Raw genomic sequence first — 21,275 nt, forward strand, 5'->3', positions numbered from 1 at the left:
TAGTACTGGGATTGGTGTTTAAAAATATTAATGTTATGGAAAAGAAGGATGAATACTGGAAGCTGGCAAATTATTTAGACTGGTCAAGTTTCAAGTAGACATTGAGAAATTACATAGGGCAGGACAGTCCTACTGGCACCCTCAGCTTGCAGGCAGATAAGGGGTTAATATGCAACCCTCAGACTTGCAGTCTGGGTACTGCTTCAATCCTTTGCTCTCCAGTTGCTGCCGCTGGAGTCCCTAGGTTCCCCCTTCCTCCCCTGGCTTCTGCTCCCTGGTCCTGTCTGTAGGAGGTAGGATAGAGGGGCATAGCCTATTGGGCTAAGGAAACCAGTGGCTATAGAGCTTCGGGGTATCTGAGGACCCTGCATAGCATGGAGGCACCTCTGCAATGTAGCACAAAGTGGTGGGCAAGGGAAGCTGTGGCTTGGGAGGTTCACCCACCACAGGAGAAGGGGGGCAGGTGATGCATTGGAGAGGTCAGTCACAAGGGGGATGCTGTGCCAGGTGCAGCCCCTGTAGCATGCACCATTTGGTGCTTTATATGGCTATGGCAGCATATGGCTGGAGGGCCTCTGTCCCAAAGTACTCAGAAAACGGACAGCTCTGACATAAGGAAATGGCAAAGGTGGGAGGCCAAGGACTGAGCAGATAAAGCTCATTCTTTGAAAAGACAAGGTCCTAAATTTTGCAAGGAATCATCTGAACTATTTACAATTTTGGTTTTGGAATTAACTGTGAACTGTGTGAAAAAGGAGATGCAGAATTCCAAAAATGTTGATCACATACACGTGTACAATTTGTAATTAACCTGTGCAATTTATAGCTACAGGAAACGGTTTACATTAAAGCCTTAGCAGATTTTTATGTTAAAGTTAAACCGAAAAGTCCAAATATATATCTTATCAAATCATCTTTAGCATGTTTTAAAAAAACAAGAACATACCAACACACAAAAAATGTTCTTTGGGGCAGGATGATATCTAATTGCTCATTAGTGGGTGCACTGGCCCTTTTTTCTAACGTGTTTCAGTACTGGTCAGTCAGGAACTGGATTAAATGGACAATAGTTCAGATTCTTCTATTCCTGCATCTCTTGATGCAAAAGTTCAATGTTTGATTTCTCCTCCTTTACAGATTGAAATATGGTACATTTTGATTAAGCCATGAAATCTTTATGGCTTCTGGTCTGAACACAGTTTTTCCTGGGGAAGTGTTAGCAAGGTTTGAAACAGCTGCAGTATAAGAGTTTGAGACTTAAAGAATAATGTGTTTTAGATAAATCAAAAATATTTGATAATAAAGTTGTCCTGCATTAGCCACTTTTAATGTTAGAATACTTTTGCGTGTGGCTAACACTCTTTAAAGACTATTTCAAATAACCAGAATAAGTTATTTTAAGTATGCTGAATTTTCCTTTATACTATCTCCAAATTTTGCTTATCCCTCATATGTAAGTCTTGATTATCCCTCATCTTTCATGCCTATGTTAACTTCTTACAACTCTGTTCTTCTAGATCAGGGCTGCTCCAGTGTAGGTTTAATGTAAAGCCCCCAGGATGAGTATGAGCCCAATGCAGAGCAGAGGGGGGAGATTAGGGTCACGTGCAGGGGCAGGGGTAGGGGCAATGACAGGTGCAGTGACGGTGGGGGGATACTCAGTGCAGTGGTGGAGAGGAGGAGTGTCCGCATAGCGCCTCTCGTGCAGCTGATGCAGTATGCAGCCCTGGGGTCTTAGAAGTTAGACAGCCCTGCTCTACATCATTTAAATTCCTTACTTCTGTGGCTCTGTGCTACCTACTTCTTTTTTACCTCTATACTCTTGTCTTTTATCACTACTATCTTCCCTTCCTGTGCTTTTCATTTACTCCTCTTTCCATAGTGCCATTTCTGCAGTAGCATAACTAGCATGGGACACCTGGGGAAGCCACCCCAGGCGCTGATTTGAGAGAGAACCAACTGTCACCACAGCTGCACAAGTCACCAGTGCCACCATGTGTCACAGCAGTCCCAGAAGCCCATCTGCTTCATCACACCTCTGCACGTACGCTTACAGCCCTCACCTTGGCCCAGTCTTTCATGCCTTTACCTACTTTTTAGGGGTTTTTTTCCTTCAAGGCACACAATTTCAAGGAGAATATTGAACATGACCTACAATCATGTTGCACCTTGTTTATTCAAAGCAGAAAAAGGAACTACAAGATAATTCACGCACCATCATTTAATCACATTGTCTTTCTTCATTTCTCTGTTTTCTTATTAAATTAAAAACTCACTGGGGCAGATACCTTGTCTGCCTGATATATCTGAAGTCTTAGCCTTCTGTGGAAAATATAATAATAATATGACTTTCCTTAGCTGTCTTGGGAACTTTAGCTGCTGTTACTGGCTGTGTCTTTACTAAGAAAATTAAAATCTTGGTCATAATTTATTTTATTTAAGGTCCTAGGAAGAAGAAACATTACACAGAAACCAGCTGAACCCATTTTTTAGCAAGTTCCACTTAGATAAAAAAAGCAGTATATTTTTATAAAAGTTCCCTGTGGATCATATGTCTTGATTCATGAGTTCCTATAATCCATGATCTGAAGAAATAGATTTCAATCTTGAATGGTAATCCAATGTTCAGAAAACTCCTTTAACTATTAGTGTGAAAAAAATCCAACTGCTGCCCTTTCAATATTTAATAACATTCATGCCTCCAGCAAACAACTAATGCTCACACGTTGTCTCTTGCCGAGAGTCATGCTGTTGTAATTGGATTGCATTATGCCTACCTGCAAGATGGCATCTCAGTTTTACCAGGGCACATGCCAAGCAAGTATATATTTCTATGGGCATCTTGCACTTCCTGGCAAATCAAAAAGTCCTTTCTTTTTGTATCAACAATACCATACCAAGGACTCAAGACTTTCTGCACCATTTTTTTTTTCCTTTGGAACAGGGGAGAACAGACATGTTTGTGACATATTTATAAGAAAATTAAAAAAAAATGAGTAAAGACATCTCTTCAACAAATTAAATATGAGGATATAATGTAGTGCTCCTGAATATACTGCAACAGCATAGATTGAACCTCAAAGCTCATGATTCTGTAATGCTTAAGTGGTTTCTCTCTCTGGAAATTATGTTTTTCATTTAGATAAGTTACATTCTCACCTCTACAATGGATCTTGCATAATTCAAGCTAACAATAATTCAACACATTTGGTTTGTCTGAATGCTAAGAAACAAACTCAGAAGACAGCATCTTGTGGTGCCAACTAGTGATGACTGTTAGGACAATATAATGAGATGCCACATTCAGCTTTAAAGATCACTAATGGGCTGAACTCAATATATAGATTTCAGGATGGACTGTATTCCTATTGTGAGTTACAGAGGCTGCATCTACACAAGACACTGACTGTGCAGTGCTTACTGTACAGTCATTTGCATACCCAAATACTAAATGACTGTGCAGTAGCTGGTGTTCTTGTGCAGTAGCATCCCTGCACACCCAGCATTCACCTAGTGATGCTGAATACGCAGTAGCTCATTACTACTAGCGACACATCATGGTTCATGCCCCATGACACTACTGCACAGTACTAACAAGCTATTGAGCAGTAAACATCTTGTGTAGACATGGCCAATTAATAGTAAGCTTTTTTTTTTGCATTCGTGTCTATTTGATTGCCCAGTATAATTGGCAAGTCCCAAAAAACTAACAGTACCCACAAAAAGTTGACAACCTAGAGTCCCATGGTGGATCTGGCCCAGTGAACTGGGGTTTGGTGGCATTCAGGTGTGGGGGGTTTTGCCTCTATCACACCATGGACAGTCAGCAAGGAGCTTTGCCTGTGTCATTTTGAAGCTGTGCAGAAGACAAAGGGCAGCAGCAGTGGCTAGAAGCAGCCTACTGCAGACCCACAATGATCCATTGTGGACTATTGCTGAAACACATGGCTGACCTCTGGTATAGATCAAATTAATTCAATACTTAGTAGTTTTATAAAAATAAAGTTCTTCCAAGGAAATCCATTTTCGTATTAGCACTGCCCTACCTTGTCTGGGTCTTGCTTCTGCCATATATTTTTCAACCAGGTGACAATTCTGAAGAAGCAAGCAGAAAACTTGCTTCTGTTTATATTTGGCATAACAGCATGTAAACACTCAGCCAACATAATTTGTCACTTCAGCCTGTATTGTCTCATCACTGCTGCTAACAACTTCATATAAAGGATGACAATGAAGAACGAGTCTTGAGGGACTTAGTAGATGGGTTTTGGAAGCAGAGAAACATCTGTCCATAATAAACTTCTGAGTTCAGCTCAAATGGACGTTTCCAAGTACCTCTATATTTGGAACTAAGCTTCTTAAACCAAGACTACCAGATTTACAGCATCAAATGGCAAAGAGAGATATAGTAGAATGAATATGAATCTACTTTTCTTGTCTATGGCAAATATATATATATATATATGTATGTGTGTGTATGTACACTACAACTCAGTTTATTAGTTAATCTTAGGCCACCAAGGTGTATAAATGAATGATTGGATAGAAAAATGCAAACTTCAAGTTTATGTAACTATTTATTAATAAATTATTATACAAGCCTATAATTTGTAAGATTGTGACAGTAGAAAAAATCAGTTAAAGGGAGATTTTGGGTAGAATTTTTCATAGATATTAGACATTAGGGCTGGAAGCAACCTTGGAAGATCATCGAGTCCCTTTTCACTTCCTCAAAGTCTGTAAAAGTATATACAAAAGTAATATAGGTCATATGATGTTCATATGAACTCATGTGTTAAAGGAAAACATATATACATATTTTAATATAACTCAATATTCTTAGTTAAATATGATGGAAATCTCAATCTACTTGAATTTATCACTCAGGTCACTTACCATGCATTCACTTCCAAGCAGGATTAATCTTATCAGATGCAACCTTCTGTTTTTTGTTTTTTTTTAAAGTATGCAGAAATATTATTCAAATTAATTTACATTTTGAACAGAAGTATTGTTGCTTGCTTATTTTTAATCTAGGTGACCATCTGAAGCTAATTCACTAAAACTAATAGTTTACAAAGTGAAAATGTGCTTTTGCTTTTTCATATTACTTTTAGTTCTAGTTCTAATATTGTTTTTTTCTTTGGTATCAACCCTCCTTTCACATCTCCGTATAATTATAGGGGAACCAGACTGAAGCAAAGTATTTCAGGCTATGTTTTAGCCAATATAGGTTAGTCTCCTGTGTATTACTTCATTATTAAATATCTTTTGTACAAAAGCTTGTAAAAATGTTATCTTAATAATATGGGGTGTCATTATCACATCCATTAGCTGAATAAGGAGTGGTTTGAAGTGACAAGTTTTATGGGAAAAAGTAGGACTGATCAGTGAAAGCAATAATTTATGAGGTTTTCTATAATAACTTTTGCTACATGTTACTAATAACTGTTACTGCTTTGTTAATACAAAGCCAATGATTCATTATAGGCCAGTGAAATGTAACATGCTCAGTTCTTTGAGTTGTTTATCACCAGTCTGATCCAGATAAAGCCATTCAAAACCAATAAAATCTAGGGCATAGGCCAAGCATTGAAAATTGTAGCCTAGATGCTTAAAGTCTAATGCAATTATAAACAGGGGTAGGACACAAAGGGATGGAATTCCATGGCAGCAACTGCTAAATTCTGCAACAGTACCTCCTAAATTCCATGGCAACCCTAATTTATTCAATCACTCTGAATTTTCCTTTATTCTCACCCTTCTGCACTAGACAAATGCACAAAGCTATGGATCACAGGTAAAAATATTCATTGACAAGTTTGATGAATATTTCTGAAGGCTGTTTTTTTCTTTAGGTTCTTCAAGTGACTTAACTTGCCCAGCTTCCACAGATTGTCTCATCAGCTGCTGCATTGTTCTGTAGGGGGCCTAACTTGCAAGCTTCTTGTTTCTTTCCGCTCCCCAGCTATAAACTGGGCTTCACCTCTCTCTTTTCAATGCCTGCTTGCCTAGCTTTATGCAACAGTGCATGAAGTATGCATTTTAATCCAATTAGCACCTGCTAGTGGGCAAACCTGCAGAGTGAGAAATTACTGGAGCAGGTGGGCATAAAAAAAAGAAGTTGAATGCTCTAAAATGGTGAATTCTGTGGCCAACATGCTGAACTCCATGGTATGTCAGAAAAATTACCAGTTACAGAATTACACTCAGTGAGGCCTTTACTGAAATATATGGAGCAGTCAGGTCTGACAGCCACTATTCCAGGCTCTGAGCAGATGCAGACAAGTGACATTACAGTGTTCACACTCAGTTCACACTTTGGGGGATTTTTTTGCAGTTTTGATGGTTAGAGAATCGTTTTAAAAATGTGGTTGTGTTAAGGTGATGTTGTAGCCAGGATATCCAGGAAAAAAAAGGAGAGGCAAGCGTCTTTTAATTAGACCAACTGCACAGTTGGGAGGGATGCAGACAAGGTGTCAGTACCAAGTGCCCTTTTCTCAGGTCATCTCGGTACCCAAAAACTTGTCTATATTCGTCCCAAATATACAGTTGGTCCAAAAAAAGATGTTGCTCACAAACACCCTTGTCTCTTGCATTAAAAACTTGGAATTCTGCTGTACAGTTCTCTTCTAGAAGGTGAATTTGATGGAAAAATTCTATAGATCTGAAATATACTGTTCCCTCATTATAAAGACTGAACTAAAGGAGGGTTATTAATCTAGAGTGTTAAGTGAGGTAAACATAAATGTCACTACAACTTCACCTGTAATGTACCTTATCTGTGCACTACTGAACATTATTCTAGCTGTTATCTCTATAGCTTCTTTGACACGAGTGTCTATTAAACATCACTGGTATTCTTCTTTCTGTTGCTCTAAACCAATGAATTCCTGGGTTTCATTTAAAACTGTGACAAATATTTTAGTTTTTCTGTACTACTACTCCTAATCCTTCTGCTGCTAAGTGTTTAAAGGTTATTCATATTATTGATATATGTTCCCTTACTTTTTTGCCCCAAACCTTAACACCTTGCCTTTCTGTGCACCGAACTTTATGAACAATATACCTGGACAAAATTAGAATTGATCACTATTAAGTATTTAAGTCACCTCTGCTAGTCAATTCCCTCATTACTAACTCACTTCCTTTTAGAAGTGCCCTTGGGTTTTGAGAGCAAATCAAAATTGGATCCACTTAAGCAACTGAGCTTTGATACCACACTTAATGACTTTTTAAATTTGTCATTTACAAAGTACTTCACAAGCTTCCCTAAAGTATAGATAAAGTATGCCCAAACACATCAACACATTTTGTACTATCCTAAAAATTGTAGTTTGCATGTTATGTATAGACCTCTTATTTTATATGTTACCTATGCCAGTCACTCCAGGCTAAATCATCTTCCTGGGATGACCTGAGCCTTGGACATACCGAAGTAGATTATTTAGTATTGCATCTCCTTCCCCCACTCTATCTCCAGTCCTATTCTATCCTATTGTGTCTGTACCATGCAATAAAAACCTGTATATAGCACTGCAGGTTCTGTTTCCCTTGATCATATGTGGATTGTCCTGTATGGGAAATCTGACACGTTGTTTCTAGTTAGTTTGAGTTTATAATTTACTTCTCACTGTTGGAATCTATATTGCCATATATCTTACATTGAAGAGTTGGCTTGCTTGTTGGTTCTTGTATATCAAATATCAAAGTTAAGGTCAAGGGTCCACCTGAGCATTGCAGTGCATTTGGTCTAGCATGGTTAAGGCACAAAAGATTCTGTAGCCAGTCACTCAAGGGAATGAGACTGCTAGCATCACATTCAGCAACCTTTGACTTAATGCCCTAATGACCATTCGGTACCCATTTACAGCTGTGTTGAACAGAGGCAGCCTCTGGTACAAGTCCAGAACAGGGCTTGGCCTTGGGGACATGATTTCAGTGAGGCACCTTAACTCACATATCTCTGTGCCCTGACATAAAATGCAAAGGTTAGATTATCTACATGTAATTTCTAACAACTTTCTAGTTAGCCCTGTTTTAAAGTGACAGCATGAGGAAAAAAGAAACTCCCCTTATCCTTATTTGCCCCCTCTGTACATTCTCAGGTAGCTGTGCCCATCTTACTGATTAGAAGTGTCCCTCTTAGCCCTGACGTCTTTTTTTCTGTTAGTACTCAAGAATTGGTCCTGCTCTCTGGTACTGGCAATGGCTTTACGGTTTCTACAGAACTGTCAAATTACCAAGTGTGGATTCTTTACTATTGTTGAATGAAGACAGAACTTTCCTTGACTTTCAGATTACAAAGAGATTTTGCAGACACACCAGTTAGAAGAAAACTCTTTTTACTTGAAGCTGGAGTATTCCATTCAGACAGACAAAACATCTGACAAAATCAAATTTATGGAGTAGAACTACATTTTACCATAACTGTCTATGCAAATTATGAAATGTGAAATATAATGGTGGATAAAAATGCAAGGGGTAAGTAATAAATATTAAGATCAATATTTAAAGGCTAAAACAGTGAAAATAAGAAAATTAAGTTAAATATCTCAGTAGCTGAGCCCTAATTCCTGAGACAGTCTCTTTATTCATCTTCCCCATGTGATTACATTTTATCTTTTGTTTCTTAGCATAAGCTGATGTCTATAATTCTATGGCATCTTGGGGAAATGCCAGAATATGCTGTTGCATAAAATTTACTCTGTTTTTAAATTGAGACAGCAACAAAAGACAAGGTCAGCACTAATTTAGGCAAACCTCTGCAAGTGATTTTCTTTCTAGATTTACAGCATATATAGAAGGGTCACTGGATGCTTAACTACCTCATTTACTATTGTGAAACTGATAATAATTAATTTAAAAGGACAATCAAGGGATTTTTCCTTTTCCATAATAACCTCTCAGAGGTACAAAATGCAAGTTTGGTTTCTTCTTCCAGTTCTGTCTTTCATTTTCTCTCCTTCTACAGTGGTATTACAAATACAGGTAACTGACATTCTTGCTTACATGGAAGAGAAGAATGAAAAAACAAACTTCTAAACAATGTATTAAAATACATAGGTAGAAAACCTACAAGTTCAGCGTTACCAAGGGTTTGACATATCTTTAATGATGACGACTGTTTTTCCTGAAAACTGTTTACCTTTTGAGTGTTCAATTGCCAGTTAGTTGTTGGTCCATAAGGGTACAATCTTCATTGTAAGAGGGATAAAGACAGGAAGGGGTTAAAGAAAAGTTTACCTTGCCCTTGGGGGCTGGAGCAGCCCGGAGAGCAGCTGGAACAACACCAGAAAGGGTGAGAGGTGGTGCCCCGCCTCCTTTTCAAGAAGCATCTCACATGCATATGGGGATGCTCAGCAATTAAAAAGGGGCAAGAACAGCAGTTCAGGGAAGGTGAGAGAGACAGAGGAATCAGTACGTTCATTTGATTCAGCTGCAGTGAAGGAGTGTGGAGACTGGTACAGAGCCCCGAGGGAGGCAGAGCAGAAGCCTCCTGTGGTCCCACAAATCTGGTGAGAGTGTTCTGGAGCAGGAGCAAGAGGGGGTGTACACAGTTAATACAAGAGCAAGAATCTCCCTCCTGAAGCTTGCTATCAGAAGGCGAACAGAGAGAATGTCTGATACAAAGTAGTTTACAGAGGTTTCTAGCTAAAAGAAACTTGATAGGAATTAACCCTTGTCTGCCAAGCTCTTTAGGTTTCTGTACCCAGTACTTTACATTGCCACTGGCCTTCAGGTAGATAAAGTGGCACAACTGCACCTTATAATTTAGGAGTTCGCTTATAGTTTGTTGTACTTTAAGATTCAACAGGAAGGTGATATATGGATGAGGCTACGTGTAATTTTGATACGGCCGAGAGCCAATAGTGGAAAATCTGGGGTATTGGACACACCAAAGGGAGGTCGGATGACAAAGTGCGACATACACCGCGTCTGAAGAATCTGAAAGAGAACAGGATTTTGACAGCATGGACAAGCAATTTATCAGACAAGACACTAAACATGAAGGTTGTGTAAGGCTAGGGTGTAACAGGTGGCGGACTCTCAGAATCTCATAATGGAAGGAAATTAGTAGATATCCAAGTCCAGGGAGTTGAAGGGGGACTGTAACTGGACTGAACATCTCCTAAGTTATCAGACTTGAAAAAAACATGTGGTAGGCAACTTTATGACAATTGCAATCTGAAACTCCTGAGATAAGGAAGTCCAGTGGCTTTTCTTGGAACAACGACAAACTTGAAGCACTAGGAAGTCAGGAGAAGAGCTTCTGAGCCAACACTCATACTTGCAAAGGTTCTGTGCAAAAGCTAGCCTCACTCAGAATGGGGTGCAAAGGCAACCAAAAAGTTTGAAAGCAACATGGGAAAACATCTGGGCCACAACCTCCCATCAACCTGTAAACAAGTGTGATACCTCAACATTCACCAAGTTCCTTTATCCCCCCCAACTACAGTCCCTCCATCTATTGCCACAAAATCTGGGGGTTCAAAACAACAATCAGTCCCTATCTGTAGATCCTTGTTTATACACATGTAATTATCTTTAATCATAGTGTAGTGAACACATTTAAAATGTAAGCACAGATTAAGATAGTAAAACCTTGAAATATTTTCCTTGCTCTAGTTAAGTTTGATATAGGTTAATTTTCCTCTTTTTTTTCCTGCCTTTACTCTTAAATGTACTATATACATATCCTTTCTGACACACATGAGAAAAGGGGGAGGAAGTTTAAAAAAAAAAATCTGAAATGTTTGATGTTTTATTGTAATGCCAAATAGAAGTTGCACTGTGAAAAAATACAATGGTACATTACATCCTATTATTCCCATTGATACCATTAGTTACAGTCAAGGCGCCAATGTAAAAGAATAACAGCTAAAACCAAATACGGTCCCCCTAACTCAGTGACCTGACATGCAGGTGCATTATACCCCTGAAAAAAGAAGGCATCAGTTCTACATGAAGTAGCATGCCACTGTCATCTTTTACACTGTCACTCGTTATTCTCATTATAATGATAGAATTTAATTTTATTTAAATCCACATCTTGAAAGGTTTTCCTTGTAGGTATATTTGCATTCTACTTGTTCATTTCAGCATCTATTGTGACATACTACTAGTCTCCACTTGACACTACATGCTGTCTCCTATTTCTATCATTCCAGAATATGTTTTCTTTGTTATGCTACTGCCACTCAGGTTTGTTTAGCTCTTCCTGGTAATCACCTTAATGAAAGTTTGATCTTGCTACTACCTCTATGATATCCTACACCACATATCTAATATCACTATGAAACTGAATCCCAGTAAGAAAGGATTGCTGACTGCTCCCAAACATACATTACATCTAACATCTATTCCTTACCTTTGACAGTGGTGTTTGAACTCTACTCCTAAACATGAAAATGATTTGTTTTCAAGATGGCTGCTGATTGTTCTCTTGATAACTATGTTCATGATACATTGAGAACCATGATTACTTACAAGATATTACTTGGTTCAAAATGCTACTTAACAGGAAAGACCTTGCTATGGCACTGTAGAGGAACTTGAGTAGCATACACTTTATATTTTGGTGGTACAAATAAATCAACTTCCGTTAACTAGCTAAGGATTTACTTCCTGGGGAGAAATATCCATGTATCATCAACCTAGTGTAGCAAGTACCATTCTGTTATTTTTTTGCCACTTTGGAAATATAGAGGTTGGTCAGAACACTGTTGTACTCCAGAAGTTCCTAGGTACCACAATGACCATTTTAGACACTTAGCAAGGAAAGTTAGTTTCTGCATTCCATCAATGTAGTAGACCATCCACAGGTTTAGATAATGACTTTGAATACTCTTTAAACCTCCTGATCACAGACTGATAATAGGAGTTGATACTAATCAAAATTTCCATTTGTCTTGTAAATAAGAACTATAATTATAGTCTTTATTAGAGAGGTAGGGGAAGGGAATTAACTCTTCATTTTGGATTAAACAATTTACAGTATTGATACATCAAGCAAATGTTAATGATCCTTTCAGCATACATCTTTTTCATTAAAAGCCAAACTACTTCTAAGGGTAATCTTCTCTGCTTTCACAAAATAGAATATAAAGGCCTAAATATGCAACCTTACTCATATGAATAGTTCAGCACACGAGGAAAAAGACACAATTCCGTAACTCCAAACCAGGGTTAATTCATTCAAAAGATCAGCTGGGTATAAACTAGTACTATCCTTTGATATTAGAGGACATATCTGGAGGTACACAGATTTAGAACATCTAAGTTCTGACCCATATGTTTTAGGGACCATATTCTCTATACTTATATATAGTGAGTTGTACCTCGCCTTTAAGTCAACAACACTACTTAAAATGAAGGTAACCACTGAAGATCCACTTGATCCTAATAGACTATACAACATACTTGCGGTTTCAAAAAGCTTATTCTTCTCTGCTTATCAACCTTATGATACATCATACGTGAGATATGTTTCTAAAAAAGATTCATTTGATCAATCATTTTTGGATAAGCTACTTATATGATTCAGATGACCAGAAGCTCAGAACTGAACTGATTAGGGTTACCAAGGACTTAAGTTTTTGCCCTTCAAGTTTTTCCCTTCTATATTCATATTGCTTTCTCTCAGAAATGGATGGCTACATGCAGTCACCAGTAAAAGTTATATTTGAAGATACAATACTGAATTTCAAGATCTAATGCAAGGTAAATAGTCAGAACTGTAAAAGTAGAAGTGTTACTTTTCAAAATGGATCTTCAATATGCTTTTCTGTCAGAAAATAATTAGCACAATCAGTTTATATTATTTTTGATTGATCAACAGACAGTTCAAACTTGCTAATATTTTAAGGCTTACATAATTCTAAGATAAGACTGAATTATACCAATTCTAAAAATGAAGCAAGTGGTCATAAGCTCTGTAGATGGGTTTGAATTAGTACAAAATGTTGAAAAGAGTGATTTATGGCAATTATGCTTCTTCTATGCTATGTGGGAAAGTAGTGAGTGCCAAAACTGATTTAATATTAAATGAAAATTGAGTTTATTATTTTGAGGTAGAATGATATCATTTGTGATTAGCAGCTCAGTCTAAAAAATGTCACCTTTTTACAGCTGAAATACTATGTTGTATAACACAGGAACTGAACCGTGTCAGGAAAAGAGAGCAGACAGTACTTTAAATAAATTCAATGAAATCTATGCATCATGAGTTCACCTAATGTGGTTAGGTGCAAAAGAATAAAATTCCATTCAGAGAAATGTCTGTTTTATGCCTCTATCTCCTGCATACTTGAAATTGTTTTGGAGTGCATTTCCCTTAAAGTATAGATTCTTGTTACTTCCTCTTCAAGAGAAGCATACCTAACAGGTTATTGATTTGGTTCTGAAGGACACAGTGTTTATTATGTAGGAAACCATTGCTGGGCACAAGCGTGAGAAATTAATGATGGCTTTGTAAGTGTCCATGCTGTGGTACTGAACCAGTGGGGCAACTGTCAATCTATATGATAATACATCCCCAAACTTCATAAAATCAGCGATGTGAAAAAGCATTGATTTTCCTGAGCTAAACAAGGTTTGTCAGACAGAAAGCCTAAAAAAATTTACTCAAGTTAACACCTCTGCTTGTAAAATCGTTAATTTCAAATTTGTGTGAATATTTTATAACCAAACATACAAATATATTTGTCATGAAATGCTTACTAAATAAAATGTTAACACTGAACATTAAAGATTACATTTATTCCTTGTATTTTGCCTGTACTTCATTGCATAACGTCTTTCCTTATTTAGTCAACATTACAATTTGAAAAATTGCCTTTTCAAAATGCATTCATTGTTATCTATTGTCAAATTCATAATAGTTGATATTTCATAAAAAGCACAGCTAAAAAGATAGAAACCCATTATCTGATCAAAGCCAGGGATATCTGCATAGATACGTTCAAATGGTAAAAAACGTTGCAAGTTAAATCTTGCTTCCACTGAGGTCAATGAAACAAACATTGATCTCAGTAAAACTAGATGGCAAGCCCAAAGTCTGAGATCGATTGTACCAAGACAAAACTTCAGTAGTCCACATACATTCATTTGAAGTACTGAATGTATGGACCCTCATGCAAAGACTCCTTGAAGTCAACGGTTGTATTGTCTTCAGCGGACTTTGGGTCAGATCACTGAGGATGCTGACAGAAGTGGCATTTGGTCCCCTGGAATCACTCTTTTAATGGCAGCATTAAAGCAAATCAAATCACTGGCTAGAATAGGTTTGCTTTCTCACACAACTGTTTGCTTTCCTTGTATGTGACTAACACATTGGGACTCTTGAGATTGAAAAAAAAAAAGAAAGAATAAAAGACTATCACTTTAATATATTAAGAATTCAATTCAGGTAAAAAACCCAAAAAACCAAAAACGCTTAGAATAAAAAAAGAAAGAACAACTCTCTTCTGAGTAACTGAAATAGCTGAATGTTCCATAAAAATACAGTTTTAAATGAAACAGACAATGTAAAAGGGAGTCTATTACAGTAACTGGTGTTAAGCAGCTGCTTTATATGGCAGCATTGTTGGGGTTTCTCCTTATCTTCTTAAAATAGCTCACTTTAGAATTAAACTTGGTTTTGTTTCATTTTGTAAAGTGACTTGGGCTCCTTCTCTGCCCACACCATAGGATGGAGAATTAATGGATGCTCTGCTTTGCTCCTCACAGCAAGCTGTCTTTACCAGCTCTATTTTTAAAAAATGTAGTCACACAGTTTTGCTGTGACAAATTTAAAATTGCTTTATATGAAATATTTAAATGGTTTGTAAACATTTCAAGGAGCAATTAGCTCAAGTAGTACAAAACAATGCCCATGTGTTTTTCATGCATTGGTTCTGCATTGTGTAATTTATCTTTTTTCCCTGTTTTAGTTAAAAAGATAAGAAACTATATTAAACAGATATAGGTACATATCACTTGGATGCACAGATCTGGTTAACAGAACCTTTTGTATACTTACCTTTAATGATTAACCACCTCTAATATATATAACGCTTAATAATTCCATGAAAATATGCCCACAAGACTCAAATTCACTCCAATTAAATTTGACAATTTATATGCTGTTAGTATACTGAAAACTATTCATCTTATTTCATGCTTTATATAAATATCACATACATTTTTTCCCTTGACAAATTTGTTCACTGCTGACATTATTAAATTAAAGTCCACAGATTCTACCTGAAGTTTGGTGGACAACATGCATGTAAAGTATTGCTATCTAGATTGAAGCATAAAAAGCTAGTATTTGGAAGACATCATAATGAGAAATGTTATCAAAACCAATACCTAAGAACTTACTGAATGCTTTTCTAGATATAGGTCACAAGTTCCCTAGAGTATAAAAAAAGCATTTAAAAAGTGAAAGTTACGGTTATGCTATAATGTCTGATCTAGTAATGTTTATAATAGTATAAAACATACTGTTGATTCTATATATAAAATCTTGGGGCATCTTTAACATTTCACACCTACACACGTATATTATGACATATAGGAAAAGAAAGAGGCCTACCATTTTCCTCATCTGACTTATTTTCATTGTCAGAGTCAGTCAGTGTAAGGGCTGAATTTTCACGACTCGAGAGACCAGAACTGCGCCTGGATTTTATTCCTCTTCCCCACAGCCTTATAGCATGCTCTGGAGACATTCCTCCCTCTGTATCTGAGTCAGCATCAGACCCGGTACTCAAGGAATAACCTTGATGAAGTATTCCTATGTCTGAGCAATAACCACTTCGATGGGGAGAGGGTTCACAGATTCCAAGTTCTGCCAGGGTGAAGTTGGTTCCTAGGGGAACATTAAAACAAAACAAAAACAGGCAAGAATTTAAATCTAAATTACTTTAAAAATTAAAGTTACACATATATTCATTATTTCATAAATATATGCGCTATTATGCCTTAGTAATTAATATATTATGTAAGAAGAGCTATGGTTTTGTAAGGTTTTCAGGCCTCATTAGAAGCATATGGCATTGTAGAAATGATAAGTAAAATACACAAAACAAAAAAGTAAGGTCTGCAAAATATGACATGAGTTTTTCTTCTCATATTTTCCCTCATCCTGTAATCCTTAGGATCCTGGTTAATATCAAGGTCACAAGCAGTCTTAAAGACCCGGCATTTTTATGCTACACGCAGTATGGAGTTTGCGAGACTGGGGTCTTGGTTCTGACCTTGACAGTTGACCCCACTACACCATAATGTTTCTATATTATGTGAAAGCCCCAAATAGATTTAAAATTATGATTTGAATGTTTTAATTTTTAAATGAATATGTAATATAGCTGAGTTGAAAAAGCTGAGGAATGCAAAATCGACTGGAATAGTAAAACACTGAATGTGATACATTCTAGGAAAAATATTACTAGTGTCACTACTAACTAGTTACTAGTGTTACTAGTAGTTTAAACATGAAGTTAGGTTAGATATTTTGATATTTCTACTATAACTTAATGAGATGCATCTTATCATGATGATCATGCTTTTTTCTTTTATTTATAGCAGCATCCTCTGCCCACAATAAAACTTTTTGTATTAATAGTATAGTACAAGCAACGTAAGTGATAAGACTAATTTCTGGAGGCAAAACTTCTGGAATTTATGACAAAATAAGGTGGCGTCTAGCAAATCATAATATAACTCAGTGGATAGGCTGCACTTGCAGATTCCTAAAGGTACTGGCTAATAGGTCTGTGTGAATAGGTAACTATTTGATTTGGATTCAGCCAATTCGGATTCGGTCAATTCAATTCAGAGATTCAAAGCACTTTTCTGAATCGATTCGATTGAATTGATTGGGGAAAGGCTCGGCAATTCAGAGATTCGGCCATAGGGTATAATGGGTAATCAATGAAATATCTATACCTTTGTTGTCTTTTGGCTGATTTGGATGAAACTTCCAGGGCTGGTAGCCTCTCATGAGAGCATTAAGCCTGCCAAATTTCAAGGTGATAGGTGTAGGATTTTCTGGGAAACTGCACCTCAAAATTCTGAAAGCAAAACTCATGTCACGTGTGTGTGTTAAGCCACAGTGGGGTGAAAACTACAGGGATAGTAGCTCTTGCTGATGCCACAAAGCCTGCCAGATTTCAAGGAGGTACATGCAGGGGTTCAAGGAGATAGGTGCAGGAAACTGCACCTCAAACTGCTGACAAGCAAAACTCATGACATCAGTGACACTGTGTATGTGTTAAGGCACAGGGGGGTGAAAACTGCGGGAGTGGTAGCCCCTGCTGAGGCCATGAAGCTTGCAAGCTTGCAAGGAGAGAGGTGTAGGAGTTTCTGGGAAACTGCACCTCTGCACTTTTACCTGTGCTGCTACATCCCCCTCCCCCCCGCTTGCTTGTCCCTCACCTCCTGATGCCTCCATTTCCATTTTTACTGACTGGCTTTCTGCCTGCAGTGCATGCGAGACCAGCCTCTCGCTTCTTTACTATTCCTTCCATCCAGGACCAGGAGCCACATCAACTGCACGTACTTCCTCAGCCCAAAAAAGGGTTTTTCAACCCAAAAGCTTCTTAAGATATATTTTTCTAATTATTTCTGTTTTTTCATAATAAACATATAAACATAAAAACAAAAGATAAGCCATCATACACCACGAGTGACATATATCCAACACAACATCTTTACTTCTTGCTGTCAATTCCTTTATGAAAAGGAAGACTGTGACAGTTCCGTCTGGATACCTTTGATGCTGCTGATACTATTGGTGTTGAGCCAACTAAGTTGTTTTGACCTGCCATCATTTACAGTGGTGGAATCAAGCTGAGGCTGTAGGGGAGGAGGAGGCCTCAAGGAGGCACACTGTCATGTTGTTCAGAGGCTCCAGCACCAGGAAGAGCACACCTGAACACACACACAGTCTCACAAGCACCCATGTCATGAGTTTTGGCTGCCTAAGGCCAGAGGTGCAGGACCCCAGACCCAAGACTATCCCTGCACCTATCTCCTTGACAGCTGGCAGGCTTTGTGGCCTCAGCAGAAGCTACCAGGCCTGCAGTTTTCACCCCCCTGTGCCTTAACTCACACAGTGTCACCCATGTCATGAGTTTTGCTTGACAGCAGCTTGAGGTGCAGTTTCCCAGAAACCCCTGCACCTATCTGCTTGAAACTTGGCAGGCTTTATGGCCTCAGCAAGAACTACCGTCCCTGTAGTTTTCACCCCATAGTAGATTAACACATACACACATGACATGAGTTTTGCTTTCAGGATTTTGAGGTGCAGTTTCCCAGAAACTCCTGCATGCCCTCAGCAGGGTCTACCACCCATGCAAGTTTCATGCAAATCAACCAAAAAACAACAAAGTTATAGATACGTCTTTAATTCCCCATTATACCCTATGGCTGAATCTCCAAATCACCAAATCTTTTCTAAATCGATTCAGAAGCTCCAAATTGATTTGGAAAGCCTAAAGCTTCTAGCGATTCAATTCAAATTCATAGATTCGGCCTCCAAATCATCGCCAAATCCGAATCGCGATCCTAAGCTTTGCACAGCCCTATTGGGTAAGTATGGACTTGCTAGCTGATTTCTAATGATATTTCTTTCCATACAGTAATAAATGCACTGGGCCCTTTAAAAATACACAGAAATATTCAGCAGTCTCCCAGCTCTACTGATTTTGGAATTCTTCAAGCTAGGCTAAAAACAAAAACAGATTTATATCACTACAGCTGTGGACTATTTAATTCATATTGCTCACAATGCAACTGATTGTGAAGTTTGTGCTTTCATTATAGCATTTTTATTTCCTATTTAAACAGTTATTGACATTTCTCTCTTTCCATATATAGATACCAAAAAGGACATATAGATAAATATACAGGTAAGTATAGACTATATAAAAGTCTTTTTAAAGTCTTGAAATGTTTTATAGTAATATATATGCTTCATTAATCAGTTCTTAAAAAGAATGGCAATTTCACTTCCACGGGATAAGCAAGTCAGATAACGTATTATTAAAAAAATACCTAATTTATTTATTTTTATACAGCTTTTCCTAACCCCACAATGTCACTTAACTGTACAAAAAATTTTGGGACCCAAGTTGTATTAAATCTATACAAAAGAGGTTTTATTCTACTTAATTTTTATCTCCTAACATATCAGTTCAAGAGCAGGAAGTGATTTCTCTTTGAAAAAGACTGAGGTGTTTCCTTGGCAAGCAGGGGTTGGCAATGCTCCTGAGATAGCAAGTTTCTTCACCACCCAAAGGAAAAACCCTTTGCTTTACCCCAAAGACACTCAACTTCTGCCAGCACTAACAGATTGCTAGATTCTTCTGAAAGAAGGAGGGTCACTGCAACACAGTGTCTGGGTAAGGTGATTACAGAGGTTGTGAGTTAATGAAATAAAAATGGAGAGTGACTACTTCTAAAACAGCAAACCTTTAGCTGCTATGTTTAAAAATGAGATAAAAAGAAAAATACACAGACAGAAAATTCACTTAATTTCCCACAGGACTTAATTATAGCAAATTAACCCAATTGTTTGCAATTGAATATATTCTTATTTGAATCCACCTCATGGTTAAATCATCGAAGAGAGCTGTGATATGTATTTTTAAAATTACGGTATCTAAAGAGATATGGAAAACCATGTGGAACTCAATATTGGAAAGAAAATATCCACATTTTGTGAGAAACTTATTTTTACTCTTAGTACTTTCAGGAAAATTTGAAGGAGAACTTCGTTACCCCTACCTAGGCAGGGATTCTTTAAGAACAGTTTCACTACTCCATTTTAGGTTCATAATGAAACTTGTGGCAGTTGGTCATAAGGCAGGTCTTCCTGATTGAACATACTCTTGTTAATTTCAGTCACTGCTTGCAAATTGTGCAGAATACATTTAACAGAAACTTACAAATTGTTTTGAATGTTGTTTCTGCCATACTGAATGCAAATCATTCAAAAAGAAACTCAGTGGTATGAAATTATGCACAATAAACCAAGGAAATCCACCTAAATTAATGTGAGCTGAAACCTTCAAGTCTGACACATTCTGAATAGGACATAATCATCATAGTGCACTCTGAAATTAGTAAGACTACACCCATTCCAACCTACAACAAAAGAAGTGCAGTAAAACTTATAAATGATTGCCTTGTTTGTTGGTTCGAAGTGTGTATAAACTCAGACAATTATGAATATATTCCCTTAATAATACTGTTTTACATACCCAATCATCCCAGCTTTAATGATACTCTGTAGAATTTAATAGCCTTTAAATGTCCAGATAATTTCACTCTAATTAGCATTTGGTGCTGACGTACTACAAACTATAACATTTGATGCCACAAGCGAATTTAAGTTGGCCGCTTACCTTATTTTTCTCAAATATAAATGTTAGTAGTATAGGAAGTGAAAAAGAACTCATTTTTTGCTCATTTTTGCTTTAATTGAGAATTTTGAAAAAATGCATGTGGTTTTGAGAGGTAAAGAGAGGAAGCTATATACAAATTAAGAGTCAGATTGAGGGATAGATACATGGGCCTGGATCAAACTACTTGTCACTGTAGCTTGGAATCCTTTACCAAATGCTAGTTAGTATCAGTTGCTACATGTAAAGGTGTGAGAAATCCTATGAGGACAGTGTACACCTAAGCAAAGTTTAGAACTAGAAGTTGGGCCCTTTGGCCTCACTGGACATGGTCATTGGTGGCAAGCCAAGCTTCTCTCTGCCGAACCTGCACTCCTGTGCCCCCTGTACTTCAGCAGCTGCCAGACCCTGCAGTGCGACCTGGCCTCCATCAGACCCTGTGCTCTCCCCTTATTTGTTGAACCCTGCACCACCCCTCATCCCACCCCTTCTGGAGTGTGCCCTGTAGTCCCTGCACCACTTCCTCCTCACTGCTGCTACCACTCCTATCAGACCCTTCACCAATGCTGCCTCATGCCAGAATCTGTACTGCCCCCACCACTTGACCCTATGCCCTGCTGCTGCTGCCATGGAGACCACTATAAGAGTCCTCATGCCCTGGATTGGATCTGGCCTGTACAGAGCCTCACAGTCCTGAACCAGCCAAGGGCCTCAGATCACTGTGACCAGTGGGGTCCCTCAAGGCTCTGTCCTTGGAACCATACTGTTCACACATCTTCATTAATGATGTGGACATTGGAGTCAGGAGTGGACTGGCCAAGTTCGCCGATGACACCAAACTTTGGGGTAAAGCATCCACGCCAGAAGATAGGCGGGTGATCC

At 37.9% G+C, this 21,275-nt stretch overlaps 1 protein-coding gene across 3 annotated transcripts in view; it reads right to left on the reverse strand.

The window, feature by feature from the left end:
• The window catches only part of TENM2 (teneurin transmembrane protein 2), a 1,069,972-nt gene that overhangs the window by 793,045 nt on the left and 255,652 nt on the right, over positions 1–21,275 (reverse strand). For all 3 annotated transcript variants that reach the window (XM_019534873.1, XM_019534872.1, XM_019534874.1), the window contains exon 3: positions 15,581–15,856. In XM_019534873.1, the coding sequence (XP_019390418.1) occupies positions 15,581–15,856 (276 nt within the window). The remainder of the gene's footprint in view (positions 1–15,580; positions 15,857–21,275) is intronic.

Source organism: Crocodylus porosus, unplaced genomic scaffold (assembly GCF_001723895.1).
Source record: "Crocodylus porosus isolate Cpor-Errol unplaced genomic scaffold, CroPor_comp1, whole genome shotgun sequence".
Lineage (NCBI taxonomy): Eukaryota > Metazoa > Chordata > Crocodylia > Crocodylidae > Crocodylus > Crocodylus porosus.